General features: G+C 36.6%; 1 protein-coding gene across 5 annotated transcripts in view; it reads right to left on the bottom strand.

Annotated features, from left to right (window-relative positions):
- The window catches only part of LOC150100287 (palmitoyltransferase ZDHHC2), a 353926-nt gene that overhangs the window by 105661 nt on the left and 225145 nt on the right, over nucleotides 1–23120 (bottom strand). For 3 of the 5 annotated variants that reach the window (XM_090402381.1, XM_090402378.1, XM_090402377.1), the window contains exon 10: nucleotides 1046–1126. The exons of the other annotated variants lie outside the window; for them this stretch is intronic. In XM_090402381.1, the coding sequence (XP_090258507.1) occupies nucleotides 1046–1126 (81 nt within the window). The remainder of the gene's footprint in view (nucleotides 1–1045; nucleotides 1127–23120) is intronic. 5 annotated transcript variants of the gene reach the window in all.

Raw genomic sequence — 23120 nt, 5'->3', positions numbered from 1 at the left:
ACGTAATGCAGCAAGCATGCACTCTCCCAACAATGCAACAAACGAAAGAACAGCTTCAAATACAACTACAACGTTTTCATGCTAATTATGTATAAAGACTGTCTATGTTGTTCATAGTCATTTAACCCTCAATGTTTAGTGTTTTTTCTTCTTTTATAATGTCACCTGAAGAAGGCTGTTACAGGCCGAAACTAGTAGCGTGTTTATATTAAAACCTTTTTACTTAAATCTCGGTTCTAGTCATTAATTCTTCAGAAAACTATGTATGTTAACCGAGTCAATGATAATTCTGTCATATATATATATATATATATAGAGAGAGAGAGAGAGAGAGAGAAAATACACATTAACTGAAAAATAAATGTGCATGAGTTAAAATTAACCATTTCAAATTGCAACAGCAGAATTATGAATAAGTAGTGCCTTAAAATTCTGTGAATGGGGATAACTTCCCCAAGTTTGAAAGGGACATGCAGTTTTAAGAACTAATGGACAGACATGAAGAATTTTCGTAAGTAAATAATAATTCACACAAATGGCAGGAACAATATAACAAACAGTCATGATTTGGGTATTATTGGTGTTTTGATGTTTTGTTCAGTTAATTTCAAATGCAAATGTTATCAACCAGTTCTTGGATAACATTGAATATGCCACCCATTGAGCAAATTTCTGTATCTTCATCATCAATATATTGAGGCCAATGTATTTTATACACTTTTAATTAAAAGTATATATATTAAATCTGACATGCATATACAAGAAAATCATTTATATATCGAATGTTATACTAAATACAGTTTGTAATAATAATAATAACAAAAAAATTTAAATCTTTCATATTCCTATATATTAAGTATATTAAATTATACTTAATAATCATTGAAATGCTAATAGCACTAGAAAAAGAATCAACATTCAAAAAATACAGCTATTAATTTTCTCAAAGTAAAACAGTTTTATGACAAAAATTGGGTGCGAGTTCTGAAATAATAAATGTTGGTTTTCAAACAGAGTAATGGATTAACATGTAACAAATGCTAACCTTGGCTGAGTAGTGCTGCCCATGGAGTTGTAAGAGCTGCTCACTTGTGTGCGGGTGGGAAAAGTGACACCATCACCCAGGCTGTGATAACAGGGGTTAAAATTATCACTTATATTCTGCAATTTTATATAATTAAGAACCTAAACATACCCTAATATAAATGTCAGCAATATTTCTTGGTGTAAATTATACTAACTGGATTACAGTTTAATATAACTAGAATGAAATTTAATATTTTTTGATATAAGAAATGCACTTAGATTAGGTGCACAAAAAAAAGAACTTATCATTTTTAACTATGATAAAACTACCAGTGTTCATGTAACTTCAAGAATAGATATACAGTATATTTTCTTTTTCTAAATTCAATGCATACTAACTGAAAAATTATTTAAACTGTGGAGAACAAAATTTCATGTTGGGCATGACTTGAAGTCATAAAAGTAGTACAGACACTTGGTCCTTATACCCAATCATTGAGGATTAAGCAAGCAAACTATTACTCAATAAGGTTCAACAGCTCTGAATTTCAGATTTCATAACAATCCATCAGCTGAATATGGTTTTAAACCACTATCATTTTTCTATACATTACTTAAATATCTTCACTTACATAAAGAAAATCCTGTTAATTGAACATGCAAATATGGTGAATGAAAGCTGCTTTTAAACAAGTACATTAGCTTTCATTAAGCTAATGTACTTGATGTTAAATGCTTAATTTTTTTTTAATTTAGAATTCTGCTTAAAGTGAATTAAAAGGAGTGGCTTTCTATGTTTTCTACTTGCTGTTATGAAATGGAATTTAACTCTATCCTCTCTATGAAAACAGACACTAAAAGAAGAACCATAAATGGAGGGGGGAGGATTAAAGGACGATTTAAAAATCTTGATTTTTAAATCACTGTCACAAATGATTATTATCCGAAGGGATAAAGTTCACAAAAAAAGATCTTCCTTTTTCTTTTTTTTTTTTTTTTTTAAATAAGAGGTGAATGTCTCCTATGAATAACAAAACAGATCTCAATGAGTAGATGACGAAGAGAGCTGACAAATGGGAATCAATCAATGATAAGCAAAACACAAGTCTCAAACAAATTCTTTGACCAATTAATTTTGAATAACTGGTGATCAACTCTGTCAGATCAGGTGATCAGATTTCAGCAAAATCACCTAATAATAGAGTATTAATAATAGCTGAATAGTAAAAGAAGTTTTGATGTCTATCCTATGCATTTGTAGAACATGAATTCAGGAGTTCTGCCTTCCCAGTGAAAATCCTAGCCACTGTTTTATTCCCTGTTGATCTTTAAAAATGCAAGATAAAGCTAGGATACCAAATGAGCACTTAAATGAAGTAGAACATAGTTTTTAATCCATAAAACCAACTTCTTTGCTGTTACATATCACAACTTGGGAAAAGAAAAATAATGCATTTTTAAGTATGCTTATATGATGATTATTATTTATTATTACAGTAACCACCATGGAGTCAGCAGACTCATCATGGTAGGCCCACTCAACCAGCAACATATCTATCAAGTTGAACCTTGAAATCATTGACATGCCTGCATTCACAATGCGTTCTACTCAATAACTTTCCATGTAAAAATTCGACTCCTCACACTCTACTTCACCACATCTTTATACAACTTCCAAGGGATGCTCTCTCATCACCCCCCCCCCCCATGTGTGGCACCTGTTCATGGTGGAGGGGACCTCCCAGTGATGGTACTGGTTCTTTTCATTCTTCCTCTCCTCTTTTTCTTTGCTTTACTTCCCGTATTCTTGGCTCTGCTTCTCCTGAGTCTTTTTCGCTATCCTTTTTTCCAGACCACCATCATGGGGATCCAACGCCCTGCCGTTCGCCGCACGGTGCGATCCGTGGACATCCGGAAAGGGGGGATCCTAGTAATCTTGCACTACTTTGGCAAGATGGGCAGTCCTGGATGGCCCAGCCAGGATCAATCAGCTAGTGGGCTTGCCTGCAAGAGTCAATGGTATTGCAGTAAATCTCTTACCCCACGGTCTGGGGTCAGGATCCTAGACCTGCTGTAGTGCCGGAGTATAGCGTCCAGGTATAGCATTTCACTCCTGAGTGCAGTCTTTGCTTGCTAGGTAGTGGGCGTCCATGTGTGGCTCCGTGGTGGGTGGGGAGCTCTGGTGCTGAACTAAAAATTCCTTGAGCATGAATCCTTCATCCTCAAATGTTTCAGGGACCCTAACAAAGTCCCAACCAAGTACTGATACAGTAGATACAGTATATGGAAACAGAAGCAAGAAACAAAACATATCGGATACTAACATAAATGTACCAATCTTTTTAATCCCAAAACTGTTAAGAAATTGCTTTCTTGTGATATCCTCGTGAAAACACTGTGTCAGCAACATTCCAAGAAACTACTGAGAGCAACAACAATAAGTGGAATACAAATCGCAGTAACACCTCATAGAACACTCAATTCCAGTAGAGGAGTGATATCGAAATGGGATCTCCTTGATGAGGAGATATGTTCAGAGCTTAAAGATCAAGGAGTGACAGGTGTGAGGAGCATCCTGATACGTAGGGATGGTAGCCTGGCTTCAACCAAGGACATCATCCTTACTTTTAATAACCCTAGGCCTCCGGCATCTGTAAAAGCAGGGTATCTCAGCTGGCCTGGTAGAATGTACATCCCTAACCTGCTGAGATGCTTTAAATGTCAAAGATATGGACATGCCCAAACTGCTTGTCATGGTTCTACTACCTGTGCCTGATGTGGTAGTAAAGACCATGATAACAAATCTTGCTGTGCAAAAAAAAAAAAAAAAAAAAAAAAAAGCTAAATGTGTTAACTGTCAGGGAGATCATCCAGCTTACTCTTGCGCATGTCAGAAATGGAAAGATGATAAAGAGATACAAAAAAATTAAAACAGAACAAACATAACATATCAGGATGCAAAAAGAAAGCTAGCCACCATTACACCTGTTCTGAGATCCTCTTATGCTGAAAAAGTAAGCATTAAAAAAGTGCCAACAGCAACTCAAACATGCATGTCTGTTCCACCATACCTGAACTTTATGATCGCAAGTGCACTTCTCTGTTGAGCTCATTAACCATAAGACCTATGGCCTTACTCCAGAGAACTTCAAAAATGGTCCCAGTCAATGAAAACTCACCTGTCAAAAAAATTATAGCAGAGATATCACTCAAAGATAAACCACCAGACACTCGCACAGAAAAAATGGATACTTCGGTACCCACTGAAAATAAACTAAACCTACCAACTGACCTAACACATTTGATGTTTTGAACACTCTACCAGAGGAAGAAATGGACACTGGCCATCCATACTTCCCTAAAACAATGGATAAATATAAATCTGATAAAGGTAAGTCCTCAACCTCCTGAAAACCAGACAAGTCAATAAAATCAAGACAATAGGAAAATTTTTATAATGGAACTGTCATGGGATTCACCAGAATATCAATGATATCAGGATGTTGTTACAGAAACAAACCTTTCTGTTTCTGTCTACAGGAAAAGTACTTAAGACCCAATGAGGACCTGCTTTAGGAATTTCACTGTTGTACACAAGGACAGAACTGGAGGTGGTCCTGCTCATGGAGAAGTAGCTATCCTAGTGGGCAGTCATATTCCTTTCCACCATGTCCAGCTTAATACTACTCTGGAAGCAGTAGCGATTCAGCTCTCTGTGGGATTTCTTGTTACAGTATGTTCAATTTATTTACCACCGAGTGCTGAGTTAAATGAAATTGATTTTGACAATCTTATCTTGCAACTGCCTGAACCCATACTTTTGTTGGGTGACTTTAATGGTCACAATACTCTGTGAGGTAGTGCCAACACTAACAGACGAGGTCGAATCATTGAAATAGTCCTTAATAATAACCTCTCCCTTTTAAATTATAAAGTTAATACTTTCTTTCATATGCCTACCCATTCATATTCTGCAATTGATCTTACAATCTTCCATTCTTTCACTGCTCACATGGGAACGTTGAAGAGAACATATACGGAAGCGATCACTTCCCTGTTCTATGCACAATGTCTTCACAAGAAACATGTTCACCCACACGAATACCTATATGGAAAATGGACCAGGCTGATTGGAATAGTTTTTCTCATCTTGCAAAATTTATTGCTGATACTATCAGTCAAACACCTATCAATGAAGCGGTAAAGTATATAACAGAGTGCATTGTCCAGGCAGCAGCAGCAGCAGCCTCCATCCCGAAAACATCATCTCGGTTTCCATTCTATCCAACGACTTGGTGGAACCCAGAATGTCAGACAGCCAAAAAAAGATCATCACAGAGCATGGGGCACATTTTGTAGATACCCAACCACATCAAACTTAATAGCTTTCAAGCATGCTCTAGCCAAAGCACATTATGTGAGATGTCAGAGTCAAAAACAATCATGGATCCAATTTACAACATCAATTAATCAAATGACCAGTCCAAAAATTGTATTGGATAAAATCCGGAAAATGAAAGGCAGATAATGTACACATTGTCTCTACCTTAGAACATAATGGAAGTGTTACTGCTGATCCCAAAGCTATTGCAGACACTTTGGGAGAAATATTTTCTAGAATCTCAGCAACAGCTTCATATTCTCCTGAATTTTTAATACTGAAAGAGCAATAAGAGAAACAAAGGCCTAATTTTTCTACCAACATTCTTCAGCCATTTGTTAAGGAGGAACTAAAAAGAGCTCTCCTACAATCTTACCCAAGTGCAGTAGGGCCTGATGACATCCATCATGAAATGATAAAACATCTACCATCATCTTCTAAGGATCTTCTTCTCTTATTATACAATAGAATACTTGCAGAGGAAAAGTTTCCAAATTCTTGGCATAAGTCAATTGTCATTGCAATCCCAAAACCAGGAAAAGATCCAACACAAGCAAATAAGTATCGACCCATTGCTCTAACCAGCTGTCTTTGTAAGATGCTAGAGAAAATTTAATGCTGGACTTTTCTGGTATTTAGAAAGCAACAGTCTTCTCTCCAGTACACAGTGTGGTTTCTGTAGACATCATTCAACTTTAGACCATTTGGTTCGTTTAGAAAATTGTATAAGAGATGCATTTCTGAAGCAAGAACATCTCGTTTCAGTTTTCTTTGACATGGAAAAAGCTTATGACACAGCCTGGAGATATGGCATATTAAAAGACCTCTATAACCTAGGTCTCAAAGGACACCTCCCTGTATTTATTAAAAACTTTCTGTCCAAGCGAACTTTCCAAGTCAGAGTGAGAAGTACACTATCTCGACCATATCATCAAGAACAAGGGGTGTTCCCCAATGCTCTGTCTTAAGTGTGACCCTTTTATTGCTATTAAAATTAATTCAATCATTGAACAGCTTCCTCCCACTGTAGGCAATGCTTTATATGTTGATGACTTCACAATTTACTGTCACTCACGTAACATGAGAGTAATTGAAAGCAACTTTAGCAAGCAATTGATCATGTCTCTCTGAGGGCTCTTAATAATGGGCTTAAGTTTTCAACAGAAAAAAGTGTGTCTGTGTAGACTTCTGTCGAAAATGCACTCATTACTCAGATCGTGAATTAAGAATGGGACATACTGTTATTCCAGAAGCTACAGAAACCAAGTTCTTTGGACTCATCTTTGACAGAAAACTTGCATTTCTAGCACATATTTGTCAACTAAGAGAAAATGTGCAAAAAAACTTTGAACCTCCTTCGCACTCTATCTACTGAGTGGGATGCTGATCGAGCTTCATTGCTCCATCTTTATTGTGCACTTATATGTTGAAAGTTGGATTATGGGTCCCAAGTCTATGGTTCTGCAAGACAGAGTAACCTACGATTGGATTCCATCCATCATCAGGATATATGGATAGCTACTGGTGCCTTTTGCAGATCACACACTTAAAGTCTTTATGTTGAAGCAAATGAACCGGCTCTATCACTTGGACGGAAACAGTTATCTTTTAATTATGCCCTAAAAATAAAATCTCTCCCAGATCATCCTACACGGACTAGTATCTTCTCTTTGCATTGGGAAGCTCAATATCACACATGCCAAACTGTTATATGTCCTTTTGGCATGTGTGTTAAAGGAACTGTGCAAGCTGTTGGTATAGATGTTAACATTAGCTACACTAAACATAGCATCCCTCCATGCCAGGTTTGCACACCATCCTGCAACCTCTAACTTTGTCAGCTACAGAAATCTTATACTCCATCCATCTACCTGCAATTGTTTAATGCACAAAGAGCAGCACACGCTGATTTCCTAGCCTTCAAGAACTCTGTTGGCTGTGCTGCTGTGTTTCCTGATATTATTATCTCAAATTAGATCCCACCTCACTGCAGTAATTATACAGCTAGTTACATGCCACTTAGCTTGCACTTGTGCATAAAAAAGAAAACTGCTATGAAACTGTATAATTTACACAGACTCATTGAGCTCTTTACAGGCTATCTCCTCTCCTATGTATAATCCACATCCAGTACTTTATGAGGTGCTACACCTGTTTCACAAAATGAAAATCCTTAATTTGATGTTCAGTTCTGCTGGATTCCCAGCCACATCGGAATTAAGGGAAATGAGGCTGCAGCTGCTAAATCAGCTCATACCTTCTCCACATACTGTTTGACAGTTCCATATACAGACAGCTTATAAGATCAAAGCTAATTGCTCAGTGGGAGCCTACATGGCAGGAAACATTGACAAACAAATTATATGCCAATAAACCTGAAATTAAGCACTGGTCTAGTCAACGTACAAAGAGAAGGGAGGAGGTTGTTCTTGCTAGGTTCCGCAGAGGTCACAGTCACCTTAAGCATTCTTATTTACTGAGAGCTGATTACCCTCCCATATGTGAAAAATGCAATACACATCTCACTAATTATCATATTCTGGTAGAGTGTCAACAATTTACATGAGAGAGGAATGAAATTTTCATCTATCTAACCAAGCCATATACATTCAGGGAAATGCTAGTAGACTCTGGCAGATTGCATGATGTTTTTAATTTTTTTAGAAAGAATTAATTTGTACAAACACATTTGACTGTAAATTTGTTTATATGTAAATATTGCATTGCCAAAATTAACTTTTATATATACATATTATTCATTAATGTAAATTTTGACCAATTATGTATCACTGTAGGCCTTGATCATGTATATTTGTGTCACCCTGTTATAATTTTTAATATGTAAACACCACAATGCTAAACTTAATTTTTATGCTGGAAGTTTATTTTGCACTTGGTTAGACTATAATAAACTCAGTTTAATCCTTTATCCAAGTGTAGGCAAACAAAGTTTGCAACTGAAGCATCTTCAGGACTGAGGCAACTCGTAGTAAAGGTGGACCAAGCTCTCATCACTCCTTGCCTCAGTATCTCCCATAATGCAAAGCACATCTCCTTGCAGACATGTATAATGCTATGCATTAAGGGAAGGGCCACTACCCAAAACGGTTTAGACTTTTATTGAGGTCTCGACCCAGAAGGGGTGAAACCAAGGGAGAAGCAATGGAGGGGTCATATTTACCTATACGAGTTGCCACAGGGTGTATCACCTTATTATTAAATTACTCTAGATTTAGAGAAAGATGTTGGAAGTTTATTTTGCACTTGGTTAGATTATAATAAATTTAGATTAATCCTTTATCCAAGTGTTTGCCTGAAGCATCTTCAGGACTGAGGCAACTCTTAGTAAATGTGGACTAAGCTCTAATCACTCCTTGTCTCAGTATCTCCCATAATGCAAAGCACATCTCCTTGCGGAGATGTATAATTATTATTACGGGCGACTCCAGGGAGTCCTTAGACTTATCAAGAGAGGCCCTAAACATCATGTCCACACAACTATATGACATTCTCACAGTATCTATCATACCTTGCCTTGAACTCACTCACCGTTATAGACGCTGGCAGCTTATTCCACCCATTTACCACTCTAAAAGTAAAGAACCTAGCTCTAACACCCTTGCTAGCCACACTCTTTCCCAGCTTCCATAGGTGTCCATAGTTCTCCCACCACAGTCCTGATCTCAAAAATATCCTCTGAATTAATCCTATAGAAACCCTTTAGCAATTTGTATGTCTCAGACATATCTCCCCTTTTCCACCTATCAACTAATTTCTGCAACCCACAAATCTTCAACCTGTTCTCAAAATAAGGTTCATTCCATAGACCTGCTATCATCTTGGTCACTCGCCTCTGGATCCTCTCCACCTCCTCCCCATCAAAAAGAAACCTAGGTGACCAAATCTGGGCCCAGTTGTCGAGATGAGGTCTTATCAAGGCTCAGTACAGAGGTACAATAACTTGCTTGTCAAAGTATTTTTCAACAACCAAGTGAGTCAATGAGCTGATTCAGTCACTTTTGCAATGTGCCCCCTAAACTTCATCTCCCTATCCACCAACACTCCCAAGTCCCTGGCCTCATCAATCTCCTGGAGTACAGTTCCACCAATGTGATATACTGCTGCTAATCTTTTCACCCCCAAATGCATAACCTTACATTTTGTCACATTAAATTGACATCCATTCCCCTTAGCCCAGAACTCCAATCTATCCAAGTTGTCCTGCAAGATTTGACATCTTCTGCATTCACTATTGCCCTACTCAACTTTGCATCATCAGCGAACAAACAAACTGTTCCTCTTAGATCCTTCCCTATATCGTTAATGAACCAATTAAACAGCAGTGGTCCAAGAACAGAACCCTGCGGCACACCACTAGTCACAGGCCATCTTTTGCACTCTACTCTACTCCTGAATAAACTACTCTCTGATATCTCTCCATCAACCACCCACCTATCCACCTCACCAACCCTATATCCATTCCCATATGTTGTAGTTTACAGATTAGAATTCCATGTGGTATTCTGTCAAATGCCTTAGCCAAATCCAGCAGTATCACTGTAAACCCATTACCCTTATCCAGTTCAGCCGTCACTGTGTTATAAAACTGGAGCAAGTTACTGAGGCATGATCTACCCTTCACAAAGCCATGCTGTCCCATGTACAGTATCTCATTTTCATCAATCCATTCCTGTATTTTCCCCTTGACTACTTTCTCCAAGAGCTTGACGACTTCTGATATGCTGATTGGTCGGTAATTTGCAACAGTAGTCTTGGATCCTGCTTTATGCAGTGGAACTATTTTCCCCTCTTTCCACAGCTTCGGGACTAAACCAGACCCGAGACTCAGATTAAACATGTCAAGGGCACTGATAATTCTTTAGCTGCTTCACGTAAGACCCATGCCGGTATGCCATCCAATCCCACAGATGTATTTCACATTAAGGTTCTGTAATAAACTATTCACCTCCACTTCATTCATCACAATTCCCACATAAACTAATGGTTCCTTCATTTTTTCAATGTCACCACCTGGATGATATACTCTTGCAAAGTGCTTGCTCAGTAATTCCACTATATCGACTGATTCAGTGACCTCCTTACCATAGTCATTTCTAAAAATATTTTGCCATGTACAGTTTTTTTTTTTGCTTGAAGCATATTGAAAGAACTGTTTAGGATTCTGTTTAGCTTGCATAGCTAGTTTCCTTTCGTAATTTGCTTTTTTTTTTTTTTTACCATACTCGTTATCCTTCTAGCCTTCACTTTATACCGTTCGTGTGCCTGCAGGTCACCTCTTTCTTTAAATTCCCTCCACAGTTGTTTCTTTTTTTGCAACTCAAGCTTAATGGTATTATTCATCCATTTAACCCCTACTTGTTTTACTATTCATACCTAGGTATACAATCAGCCATAACCTCCTGTAAATGCTCCTTGACCACTTCCCATGCTCTATCGACATCCAGCCCTTGCAGTTGTACATGCCATGGCACTGATCCAAGCAATCTCCTAAGCTTGTCATACTTGCCAGCACAGTAATTCCACATATACCATGTCTTAATCGAAAATTCCACAGCTTTAGCCACCTCCCAGGTCAAGACCTTATGATCACTCTCACCCAATAGGTGGCAACATGGTCATATTCATTACAGTCAAATTCTCAGATGCTATTACCAGGTCAAGCACTCTCACACCCCTAGTATTTTCAATTACATGCTGTCTCAGATAGTTATTCCTTAATAATTGAATAAAATCCATTTCCTTCCTCACATGTGTCCTCTCCTCCCTTCAATCAATATTACCATAGTTGAAATCCCCCATAATAATTACCCTCCTTCCACTCATTTCATCAATTTGTTTATGCATACTATCTCCACCATCTATTCCATGAAATGGTCTATAGCAACACTCAACTGTATATTTTGTTCTGCCAGTCTTAATCTCACATCAAATAGCCTCAAATGAGCTCTTTTCACTATCCTGTGATACAACTTCAATTCTACTTGGCTGCAGTTCATCAGCTATCATCAATAACACTCCTCCCCTATTTTATTCTCTCTGTCCCTCCTAAACACATTATAACCTACACGTTCTATCCCACTAACTATATCATCTTCCGTCAGCCATGCTTCACTAATGCCAATAACCTGTGGCCAGGAAAAGCCAATCAAGGCCAAAAATTCTTTCTTCTTGTTCCTAATACTCCTGGCATTAGTATACATGAAATGCAGAGGTCCCTTTGTTCCACCCCTATCTTGATGAGTTATTCTAACTATCCCATTCCGATTTCTTGTCCTTAGTACTGGCTCGGGTACATTATATACATTCTTACACTCAAGTGTCTCACTGACATCCGCATATTCACCCCCCCCCCTCCTTGGTAGTTCTAGTTTCCCTGGTTCTGCACATCGATTTTCACTTCATTCAGCAACACTTTTTCCAGTCTCTGCACACCAAATCCATTCAAATGCAGGCTATCCATCTTGTATAAATCCTTTCGCCCAACAAACTCATTCCACACTGTCTGCATAACCTGCGCATAAAGTCATTTGCGATTATGGCTCTCCTAAACTCCTCTCTGTCATAGCACAGCAACAGACTCACCATCCTACCTCTGTCACTCCTTTCTTTCGCTACCGTTAACAATACTTTCAAGTCCTCTCATAAAAAATTTATCTCCTTTCAATTCATTCGTATCAGCCACAACTATCAATTCTTTCACTCTGTATTTTTGTGCTCTAATACTCTCACTTATATCCTTAAACTTCGCACCCGGTAAGTATCATTTAGTTAAACTCCCATCTATCACTCCTCTTAATAACGAGTCACCATACAACACTCTTTCCTTCATTTCAGAAACCTTTCAAACACTTGTTTATTTCCGTTAGCCGAGGTACTCTGGAAAGAGTTTTGCAGGTGCTCTAATTTCTGATGTACATTTTGTATCACTGCGTGCAACCTAGCGATCTCACTCCCTACAAATAATTCCTCATTTTTTTCATCATTTAAACTATTTTCTCTCTCTGTATAGTTGCTTTCACTCTCTCTCTCTCTTTGATCACACTCTCATTGCCATCTTGTACAACATCGCAATTCCCTATCAATCCACTATTTTCACTCACTTTCTGGCTTTCTTTAACCATAACTATCTCACGACCTGACACATACTTCAATTCCTCACTTTGCTTACACTTTCTGCACATTCTCCCACCATCACTTTCCATCCAAACTCCAGCCTCATTCGGGAATACATACATCCCACACACACACATCACATTGGACAAACTCCTTCACATTACAGTTTTTGAACAAAGGCGTCATATTTTTGGACGCCATTATCTTACGTCGCATTGGCACCATGTGCAATTCTATGAGACGTATCGTTAAAATACTAAATTAAATAAAACGGGATTCACACCAAAATCACACAGACACAACAAGCTACCAAAATTAGACAATATTACGTTATGATTTAAACCAATATTCCAATTTTCACTCAAAATTATACTTAGCTGTCAGGAGCTCTCTGAAAACACTACACATGGTGTAGTCCTCTAGCGGCAATGCTATGCTTTAAGGGAAGGGCCACTACCCAGACCAGTTTCGACCTTTATTGAGATCTCGTCAGTGGGAGGTAATTATAGGTAAATGTGATCCAGAAGTGGTGATACCAAGGGAGAAGCAATGCCAAGGTCACATTTACCTATACGAGTTGCCACAGGGTGTACCACCTTATGATTAAATTACTCTGGATTTAGAGTAAGATGTTGGAAGTTTATTTTGGACTTGGTTAGACTATAATAAATTTAGTTTAATACATGTCTGCAAGGAGATGTGCTTTTCATTATGGGAGATACTAAGAAAAGGAGAGATGATATCTGAAGATATTTTCAGGCGCAAACTTTGTTTGCAAATACTTAGATAAAGGATTAAACTAAATCTATTACAGTCTAACCATGTGCAAAATAAACTTCCAACATCTTTCTCTAAATCCAGAGTAATTTAATAATAAGGTGATACACCGTGTGGCAACTCATATAGGTAAATATGATCTCTCCATTGCTTCTCCCTTGGTATCACCACTTCTGGGTCTGCCTCCCACTGACGAGACCTCAATAAAGGTCAAAACCGGTCTGGGTAGTGGCACTTCTCTTAATGCATAGCATTATACATGTCTGCAAGGAAATATGCTTTGCATTATGGGAGATACTGAGACAAGGAGTGATGAGAGCTTGGTCCACCTTTACTACAAGTTGCCACAGTCCTGAAGATGCTTCAGGTGCAAATTTTGTTTGTAAACACTTGGATAAAGGATTAAACTAAATTTATTAGAGTATAACCAAGTGCAAAATAAACTTCCAACATCTTTCTCTAGATCCAGAGTAATTTAATAATAAGGTAGTGCATCCTGTGGCAACTGATATAGGTAAATATGACCTCTCCATTGCTTCTCCCTTGGTATCACCACTTCTGGGTCTGCCTCCAACTGACAAGACCTCAATAAAGGTCGAAACCTGTCTGGGTAGTGGCCCTTCCCTTAATGCATAGCATTATGGGAAGAGCCACACAAAGGTGGCATTATGGTCCACCTTTGCTACGAGTTGCCAACAAATCTACCACCTTGCCTCAGTCCTGAAGATATTTTCAGGCGCAAACTTTGTTTGCCTACACTTGGATAAAGGATTAAACTAAATTTATTAATTTTTATGCATACGTGTTGTATAATAATTCCTTTCTGACTCTTTATGTATTAGTATAATAACATTTGTTGTAATCTTACAATATGTAGATACTGCTTTCCTTGACGTGTTTTATATATGCATATGTTAACCTGTACTGTTATCTATTTATGTACTGCTGAAACCTCTGCAATAATTTTGTTTATATGTAGATACTGCATTGTTTAACTTAAAGTTTGTATATGCACTTTATTTACTAATTTATTTTTCGACTAATCATGTATTGCTGTAGGATACCTTGTCTATTTGTGTACCTTCTAGTAATTCTGTTTACACGTATTGCTAAATTCAGTTTATACTGCCTTTCTTTTAGTGTTACACGGCGATCAGCATTCATTTCTGAAATTATGGATTCTACAACAGTGTTAAAATAACTCTTTATTATCCCAACGTTTCAATCTTAATATGAAGACCATCATCTGGAGCATACATAAATATATAAGACAAGCTAAGCTACATTTCAAACCATAAGCTAGAGAAACAATGATTTAATCACATGCTACTCACTGGCATGACCTCTAGTGAAAAAAAAAAAAAAATTACATGAAGCTAGATTTAATTCAAGATTACATGAATAAAAAATTCTTGCTTACAGATGGTTTTTCTTTCAGTAACAGTGATGTCCTATTTCTAATATTACAATTGTTATTTTTGATTTAAAAAAATTATTTATAAATTACAACATGAATAAACATTCTTTCTTATAGATTTTTTCTTTAACAGTGATGTCCTATTTTTTCAGTATTAAAGTTATTTTAGATTTAGGATCCTGGATTTTCTACAGTCCTATTTATAGTTGTTCTTAGAGAGGAGGATTCTTGGTTCGAATATATGCCTTCCATATGTATGGAATTTTTAGACCATCATTATTGTTTAGATTGGGGTAGTTGATAACGATCTCACAAGCTTCCTTAAATTTGTGTTCATACCATGTTTTGGTGTGATGTAGACAACTAGTGCTTTTCCAGTCAATTCTATGTAAGGTGTTCACAGGGCATGATCAGAAAGGCCAGCTTCACCATAGTTATTATATTTGATGTGTCTTTTTGTCTGATTGGAATTCTGCTTCCTGTTTCTCCTATATATGGTAGATTACAGGTGGTAAATACGGTATATTCCAGGGTGGGCCAGCGGAGGGAGAGGGTCTTTGGATGAGTTGAGTAAACTTTTTAATTTTGCAGGAGGTTTAAAGGTGGCTTTAAGGTTGTATTTTTGTAGTACTCTGTTTATTTTGTCTGATGTCCCTTTAATGTTAGGAATGGTTATATTTTTACTGTAGTCTGGTTTGTCTTTTTTTATTGAGGTCTTGTAGAGAATTTTGTTAATAGTGTTTTGGCTGTATCCATTTTTTTCAAAAGTATTGCTGATCACTTTAAATTCGTTTTTCAGTGCCTGTTCATTGGAGCAGATCTACAGAGCTCTGTTATTTAGGGTATTGATGACACCTAGTTTTTGTGTTGGGTGGTGGTAGGAGTTTATGTGTATAATTGGCCAGTATGTATCGGTTTCTGGTAAACAGTGAAGGAAAGATTGCCCGAGGGAAGACGTGTGACAAATGTATCTAGAAACGGCAGTGTGTTATGTTTTTCAATCTCAGTTGTGAACTATATATGTTTGTGTTGCTTGTTTAGGTGGCTAAGGAATGTGTCTAGCGGCCATGAGATCAGATCGCAAAAACATCGTCAATGTATCTAAGCCAGACTTTGGGTTTTAAAGGGGAGGAACCTAAAGCAAGTTGTTCAAAATGTTCCATATAAAAGTTACCAATCGGGTGGGGGGGGATAATGGCGAGCCCATGGCTGTGCCTTCTTTTTGTAGGTAGAAAGCGTTTTGCCATACAAAATAACCAGAACGTAATACATGCGCAAAGAGCGCCATGATATCTGGAGGAAATTTGTTCTGTAAAAGAAGAATTATGTCATTGATCAGTTTTAGTCAGTTTTGACGTCTCTGCACTCTTTACGAATGACCCAATCAATGACATAACTCTTCTTTTACAGAAGAAATTTCCTCCAGATATCATGGCGCTCTTTGCACATGTATTATGTTCTGGTTATTTTGTATGGCAAAATGCTTTCTACCTACAAAAAGAAGGCACAGCCATGGGCTCGCCATTATCCCCCCCCCCCAATTGCAAACTTTTACATAGAACATTTTGAACAACTTGCTTTAGGTTCCTCCCCTTTAAAACCAAAGTCTGGCTTAGATACGTTGACGATGTTTTTGCGATCTGATCTCATGGCCGCTAGACACATTCCTTAGCCACCTAAACAAGCAATACAAACGCATACAGTTCACAACTGAGATTAAAAACATAATACACTGCCGTTTCTAGATACACCTGTCACACGTCTTCCCTCGAGCAATCTTTCCTTCACTGTTTACCGGAAACCGACACACTGGCTAATATATACACAAACTCCTACCACCATCCAACACAAAAACTACGTGTCATCAATACCCTAAAAAACAGGGCTCTGAAGATCTGCTCCAATGAACAGGCACTGAAAAATGAATTTAAAATGATCAGCAATACTTTTGAAAAAAATGGATACAGCTAAAACACTATTAACAAAATTCTCTACAAGACCTCAATAAAAAACAAAGACAAACCAGACTACAGTAAAACTATAACCATTCTCTACATTAAAGGGACATCAGACAAAATAAGCAGAGTACTACAAAAATACAACCTCAAAGCCACCTTTAAACCTCCTGCAAAATTAAAAAGCTTATTCAACTCATCCAAAGACCCACTCCCTCCGCTGGCCCACCCTGGAGTATACTGCATTTACTGCACCTGCAACATACCATACATAGGAGAAACAGGAAGCACAATTCCGATCAGACAAAAAGAACATAAACAACACATCAAATATAATAATTATGTCTAGATCACACCAAAACATGGTATGAACACAAATTTAAGGAAGATTGTGAGATCATTATCAACCACCCCAATCTAAACAATAATGATGGTCTAAAAATTCCATACATATGGAAGGCATATATTTAAACCAAGAATCCTTCCTCTCTAAGAACAACTATAAACAGGACTGTAGAAAATCCAGGATCCTAAATCTAAAATAACTTTAATACTAAAAAAATAGGACGGCACTGTTAAAGAAAAAAATCTATAAGAAAGAATGTTTATTCATGTTGTAATTTATAAATAATTTTTTCAAATCAAAAATAACAATTGTAATAATAGAAATAAGACATCACTGTTATTGGAAGGAAAACCATCTAGGCAAGAATGTTTATTCATATAATCATAAATTAAATGTATCTTGATGTAATTTTTTTTTTTTTTTCACTAGAGGTCATGCCAGTGAGTAGCATCTGTTTATACTGCATTGCTAAATTTAATTTTCATCCATGCATATTGTATAATAATCCCTTTTTGCCTATTTTTCTACTGCAGTAAAAGCATCTGTTATAATTTTACATATATGTAGATACTGCATTCCTTGGCTTGATGTTGCACCTTTTGTGTATTGATATGCCTTTTGCAGCAGTTTTGTTTATATGTAGATGCTGCTTTGTGGAACTAGATTTGTACAGACATATTGTTTACAATTTTCTGTAACTGTTTATGTATAGTTGTAACCTTTAGTATGGCACAGTATGATATGTGTTGTCTTTATGTGTTGTCAAATAAACTATAAACCAACCTCTCATTCTTCCCATGTTACTCTGTTACATTCTCCCCTCTTTTTATAATTCCTTCTGTATTAATCTGGTAAAATTCCCTAACCAACTTGAAGGTCTTTATCATATCTCCTCTCTGCCACATTGTCATCCCTCAACCACTATTAATAACGAACAGTCTGGAGGCCCTCGTAAATAAAAGATGATCATCTTTTATTTATGAAAAATAAACCAGAAAAGAAAAATGTACATTAACATACGTAATAGGAACATAAGCATTCACAAATAACTAACAGTTAAGAACATATATATTTTTTTTAACCACACACACACACACACACACACACACACACACACACACACACACACACACACACACACACACTTCCAATAATGAAATCTATATTGAGTTTTACAATGAATATTTTATGTTAACTGCCATTTACATGCCTTTGTTTGAAACTAATCCACAGGTCAACAACAACAGATGACATTTTAATCTCTTCAAATGTAACAACAGTTAGTTACCAGCATACTGTACTATGGCCACATATTAAGATATATGTATGCACTGCAGCAAAGCAAAAGACTAATTTTTTTTATTATTTAAGGATATACCCTGAAATTAGAACAGTCACTGCATGCAGAATTAAAATTTATATTTTGGATTAATTCTTTTGTGGTACAGTAATCTGACCAACTGCTGGAAGATCACTACGTAATTGTACTTCAATTATCAAAATTCGCCATTCTGATAAATGAAAGGTCAGATAAACAGTAGATTACTGTATTTTATTTGAAATTTAAAAAAAATTCACATTTTTTTAAAGCTGATTTGAGACATTGCCTAAACTATAATAGATTTAGTTTAATCCTTTATCCCAGTGAGAGCAAACAAAGTTTGCGCCTGAAAATATCTTCAGGACTAAATATAGTGTTGTACTATCTTATCCAGTAAGTAGTGCAACACCAAGGCAACTCGTGGCAAAGGTGGAGCAAGTTACCAGGCACTTCTAACCCAGTATCTCCCATAATGCAAAACACATTTCCTATGTGGATATGTATACTGTTATGCATTAAAGGGATTGGCCATCTACCCAGACTAGTTTCGACCTTTATTGAGGTCTCTTCAGTGGGAGCCAGGCCCAGAGCTGGAGATACCAGGCAGAAGCAGTAGCAAGGCATCTGTGCGTATGGGAGTTGCCAAAAGGTTTATCACCTTTTTTAAAAATTACTCTGGATTTAGAGAAAGATGTTGAAAATTTATTTATCACTAGGTTAGACTATAATAGATTTAGTTTAATCCTTTATCCCAGTGAGAGCAAACAAAGTTTGAGCCTGAAAATATCTTCAGGACTAAATATAGTGTTGTACTATCTTATCCAGTAAGTAGTGCAACACCAACACCATCTCCAGCTCTGGGCCTGGCTCCCACTGAAGAGACCTCAATAAAGGTCGAAACTAGTCTGGGTAGATGGCCAATCCCTTTAATGCATAACAGCATACATATCCACATAGGAAATGTGTTTTGCATTATGGGAGATACTGGGTTAGAAGTGCCTGGTAACTTGCTCCACCTTTGCCACGAGTTGCCTTGGTGTTGCACTACTTACTGGATAAGATAGTACAACACTATATTTAGTCCTGAAGATATTTTCAGGCGCAAACTTTGTTTGCTCTCACTGGGATAAAGGATTAAACTAAATCTATTATAGTCTAACCTAGTGATAAATAAATTTTCAACATCTTTCTCTAAATCCAGAGTAATTTTTAAAAAAGGTGATAAACCTTTTGGCAACTCCCATAGGCACAGATGACTTGCTACTGCTTCTGCCTGGTATCTCCAGCTCTGGGCCTGGCTCCCACTGAAGAGACCTCAATAAAGGTCGAAACTAGTCTGGGTAGATGGCCAATCCCTTTAATGCATAACAGTATACATATCCACATAGGAAATGTGTTTTGCATTATGGGAGATACTGGGTTAGAAGTGCCTGGTAACTTGCTCCACCTTTGCCACGAGTTGCCTTGGTGTTGCACTACTTACTGGATAAGATAGTACAACACTATATTTAGTCCTGAAGATATTTTCAGGCGCAAACTTTGTTTGCTCTCACTGGGATAAAGGATTAAACTAAATCTATTATAGTCTAACCTAGTGATAAATAAATTTTCAACATCTTTCTCTAAATCCAGAGTAATTTTTAAAAAAGGTGATAAACCTTTTGGCAACTCCCATAGGCACAGATGACTTGCTACTGCTTCTGCCTGGTATCTCCAGCTCTGGGCCTGGCTCCCACTGAAGAGACCTCAATAAAGGCCGAAACTAGTCTGGGTAGATGGCCAATCCCTTTAATGCATAACAGTATACATATCCACATAGGAAATGTGTTTTGCATTATGGGAGATACTGGGTTAGAAGTGCCTGGTAACTTGCTCCACCTTTGCCACGAGTTGCCTTGGTGTTGCACTACTTACTGGATAAGATAGTACAACACTATATTTAGTCCTGAAGATATTTTCAGGCGCAAACTTTGTTTGCTCTCACTGGGATAAAGGATTAAACTAAATCTATTATTATTATCATTGCCTAAACATTTACTTAACTATTTATGTTTTACTTAAATATTTTGCTATCATCCATATATAATCAACAGCCTAGATTTGAGGAAGTTTGCTATTTGAGATATTTAGTATTTAAATAATACAAGTAATATATATTAATTATCGATAAATATCAATAATTAATTTATTTATTTATTTAACATTGGTGCAATCAATTACACAATTAATATTAATAAATTCTTATTGCTGCTCAAATTTTGCTTTAAAGTGGTTTTTACTCCTGTTTTTAATCAGAAAGTGTTGCTAAGTAATTCTACTTATCATGCTAAAGACACTGATGTATAATTCATCGAAATCAACCAAATTTTGTGAGTACAGTTGTAGACAAAGTGGACTGTGGTTTTTTTATTCACACTGCAATTGCTCAAAGGAAGAAAGGCAAGTCATGAAGTGTAACAAATTCAGACTGTAAATCAGAATCTACTGTGATGGAAATTATATAATGTGTAGAAAATGCCTCATGAATCTCCAGTATATGTGCTGGTCTTTCAAAAACAACCTGGCAATGTGAATCCAATGCCGAGTGCAAGGAATTAAAGTGCTTTTATTGCAGGGAGAACAAAGAAATGCACCCACCCACAACAAGATATAAATTAACAGCATAGCCCATTTTGCCAGAGGTAGAATCAGACAAGGAACTGAACAAAAACAGCTCAGTCTTATACTTTGAATTCTTTAAATGTACTATTTGAAAACATTTTAGAAACTATAAAGGCCAGCCTAATAATTCTTGTCCAAGAACTCTTTGACAAGCAGAATGAACAAATAACAAAATATTTAACGAGTATAAGGACATTATCAAATATAATAATATAGGAGTGAAAGAAATCCTACAAACTGTAACAGATATCAAAAATAGTATTAATGTACTAACTGACAGACAATCTGATAACATCAACAATCTGAAGAAAGAGACATTTGAACACTGTCAAGAACTTAATTCCCTAAAAACAACAATATGAACTTTTAAAACAGCTACAATATAAAGATCTTGTCATAAATGATCTCCATGAAACTACCTACAGAAAATCTAAGAGACATAGATCACACTATTTACATTCCTCTATAGCCTAACAACATTCAGACTGTAAATCAGATTCCCCCCAGTAAAGCAAAAGACAAGGCTTGCCACAACTCACTCTTATCACAGTTCATCTTGAAAGCAGAAAAAAAATTACAAATTCTTGTGGATCAGAGATGCTAAGATATTCTTGAGGAAGTCACAAACTTGAAAGTTTATACAAATCAAAAACTAAAAAGACTGATAAGCTGACATAGTAAATGCAAAAGAATGAAATCAAAAAGACTTCAACCTGCAACAAAAAATGAATGTAACCAATCAAACAGGTTTAATAATATCAGAGTATACCAGCAGTTGTAGCTTTGACTTACTCAATGCATGGAAACAACACATAGATCAAATGAGTGAACTCTCCATCTTGCATATAAGAATCAGAAGCATCCAAAAACATTGGCTAGTGTACAGGCTTATCTGAAGGATTATACTGGTGTTATTGATACTAATGGAAGTGTCCATTACTAATGATGAAGCAACGTCTTACAAATTCCAGGCTTTCAGCAACCCAGATACTCCTGACGAACAAAAAGAGGTGGTGGAATATTAATATTTACTGACTCTAACAGCAAAAGAAACTGAGTTTGAGCATGATGAAAACGTTTGTATCGAAATAATTAAAGAGCATCCCTTAATACGAAATGCTATTTATAGGCCACCAAACTTGAACACAATAAAATTCTTGCACAAACTAAATTGTTAGTTTTCATGTCAAGAATTATGCTAACTGAATCCCTAATGATAATAGATGATATAAATAGAAATATTGCAAAAGCAAACATAACACTGTAGAATACCTAGATATATTATCCATATATAACCTAATACCAACTATAATGACATGCACTAGAGAAGATATCATAGTATCACAGCTTCTTGCATAGATCATATAAACATTGAGACACCACCAAATAGTTACACAGCAGCAGCAGTCATGAAATGAAAAGTAGCAGACCATTAGTTCACAGCTCTTAACTTGCACACTATGACAAAATCCTTGCAATGCTCCACATCTGAAAAGTAACACAAAACAATAATAGATGAAGAAATAGTCAACCACAAAATAAGAAAACTTGACTAGAAAAACATGGCATCACCAGATTCAATAGATGTTTTATACAACATTAACCATCTTACCGGCCATTATGGATCAAATACGCATCCGCATACACTTGGTATCCACCAGATATTTCAATGTAATATCAATAGCATTATAATATTAATATGCACTTCGCATTCATGATAAACTTGATGTCTATAAACGTCTTGGCCGGTAGCATGGTTAAACTAACTCTGGAAGGAAACATAAGAACGCTACAAAAAATCAGAATTTGCTCAATAACAAGTCAACATCATTGGAGAACACATAATCCTAGATATACACAGAAGGGGGGGGGGGGGGTACTCTACAGAAACAATTGAAACTATATCTAAATGATGCAGCTTTAAAAACTGCATATAAGATAAAGAATTGCCTTACAACACAGATAAAAAATGCAAAATGAAACTACTACAAAGACAAATTAACCTCCATATAAAATAACATAAAATAAATCTAGCATATCCTCAGGGACTCACTTTAGTGAGTACGGGGGCAGCAAACTCGAGGTACCTGATGCTGAACCAT

The sequence above is a fragment of the Typopeltis vanoorti genome, chromosome 13 (assembly GCF_054136105.1).
Source record: "Typopeltis vanoorti isolate ZY-2024b chromosome 13, IOZ_Tvanoo_1.0, whole genome shotgun sequence".
NCBI lineage: Eukaryota > Metazoa > Arthropoda > Arachnida > Uropygi > Thelyphonidae > Typopeltis > Typopeltis vanoorti.
The sequence above is the reverse complement of the archived record's forward strand: the minus strand, read 5'-3'. Positions and strand labels throughout refer to the sequence as shown.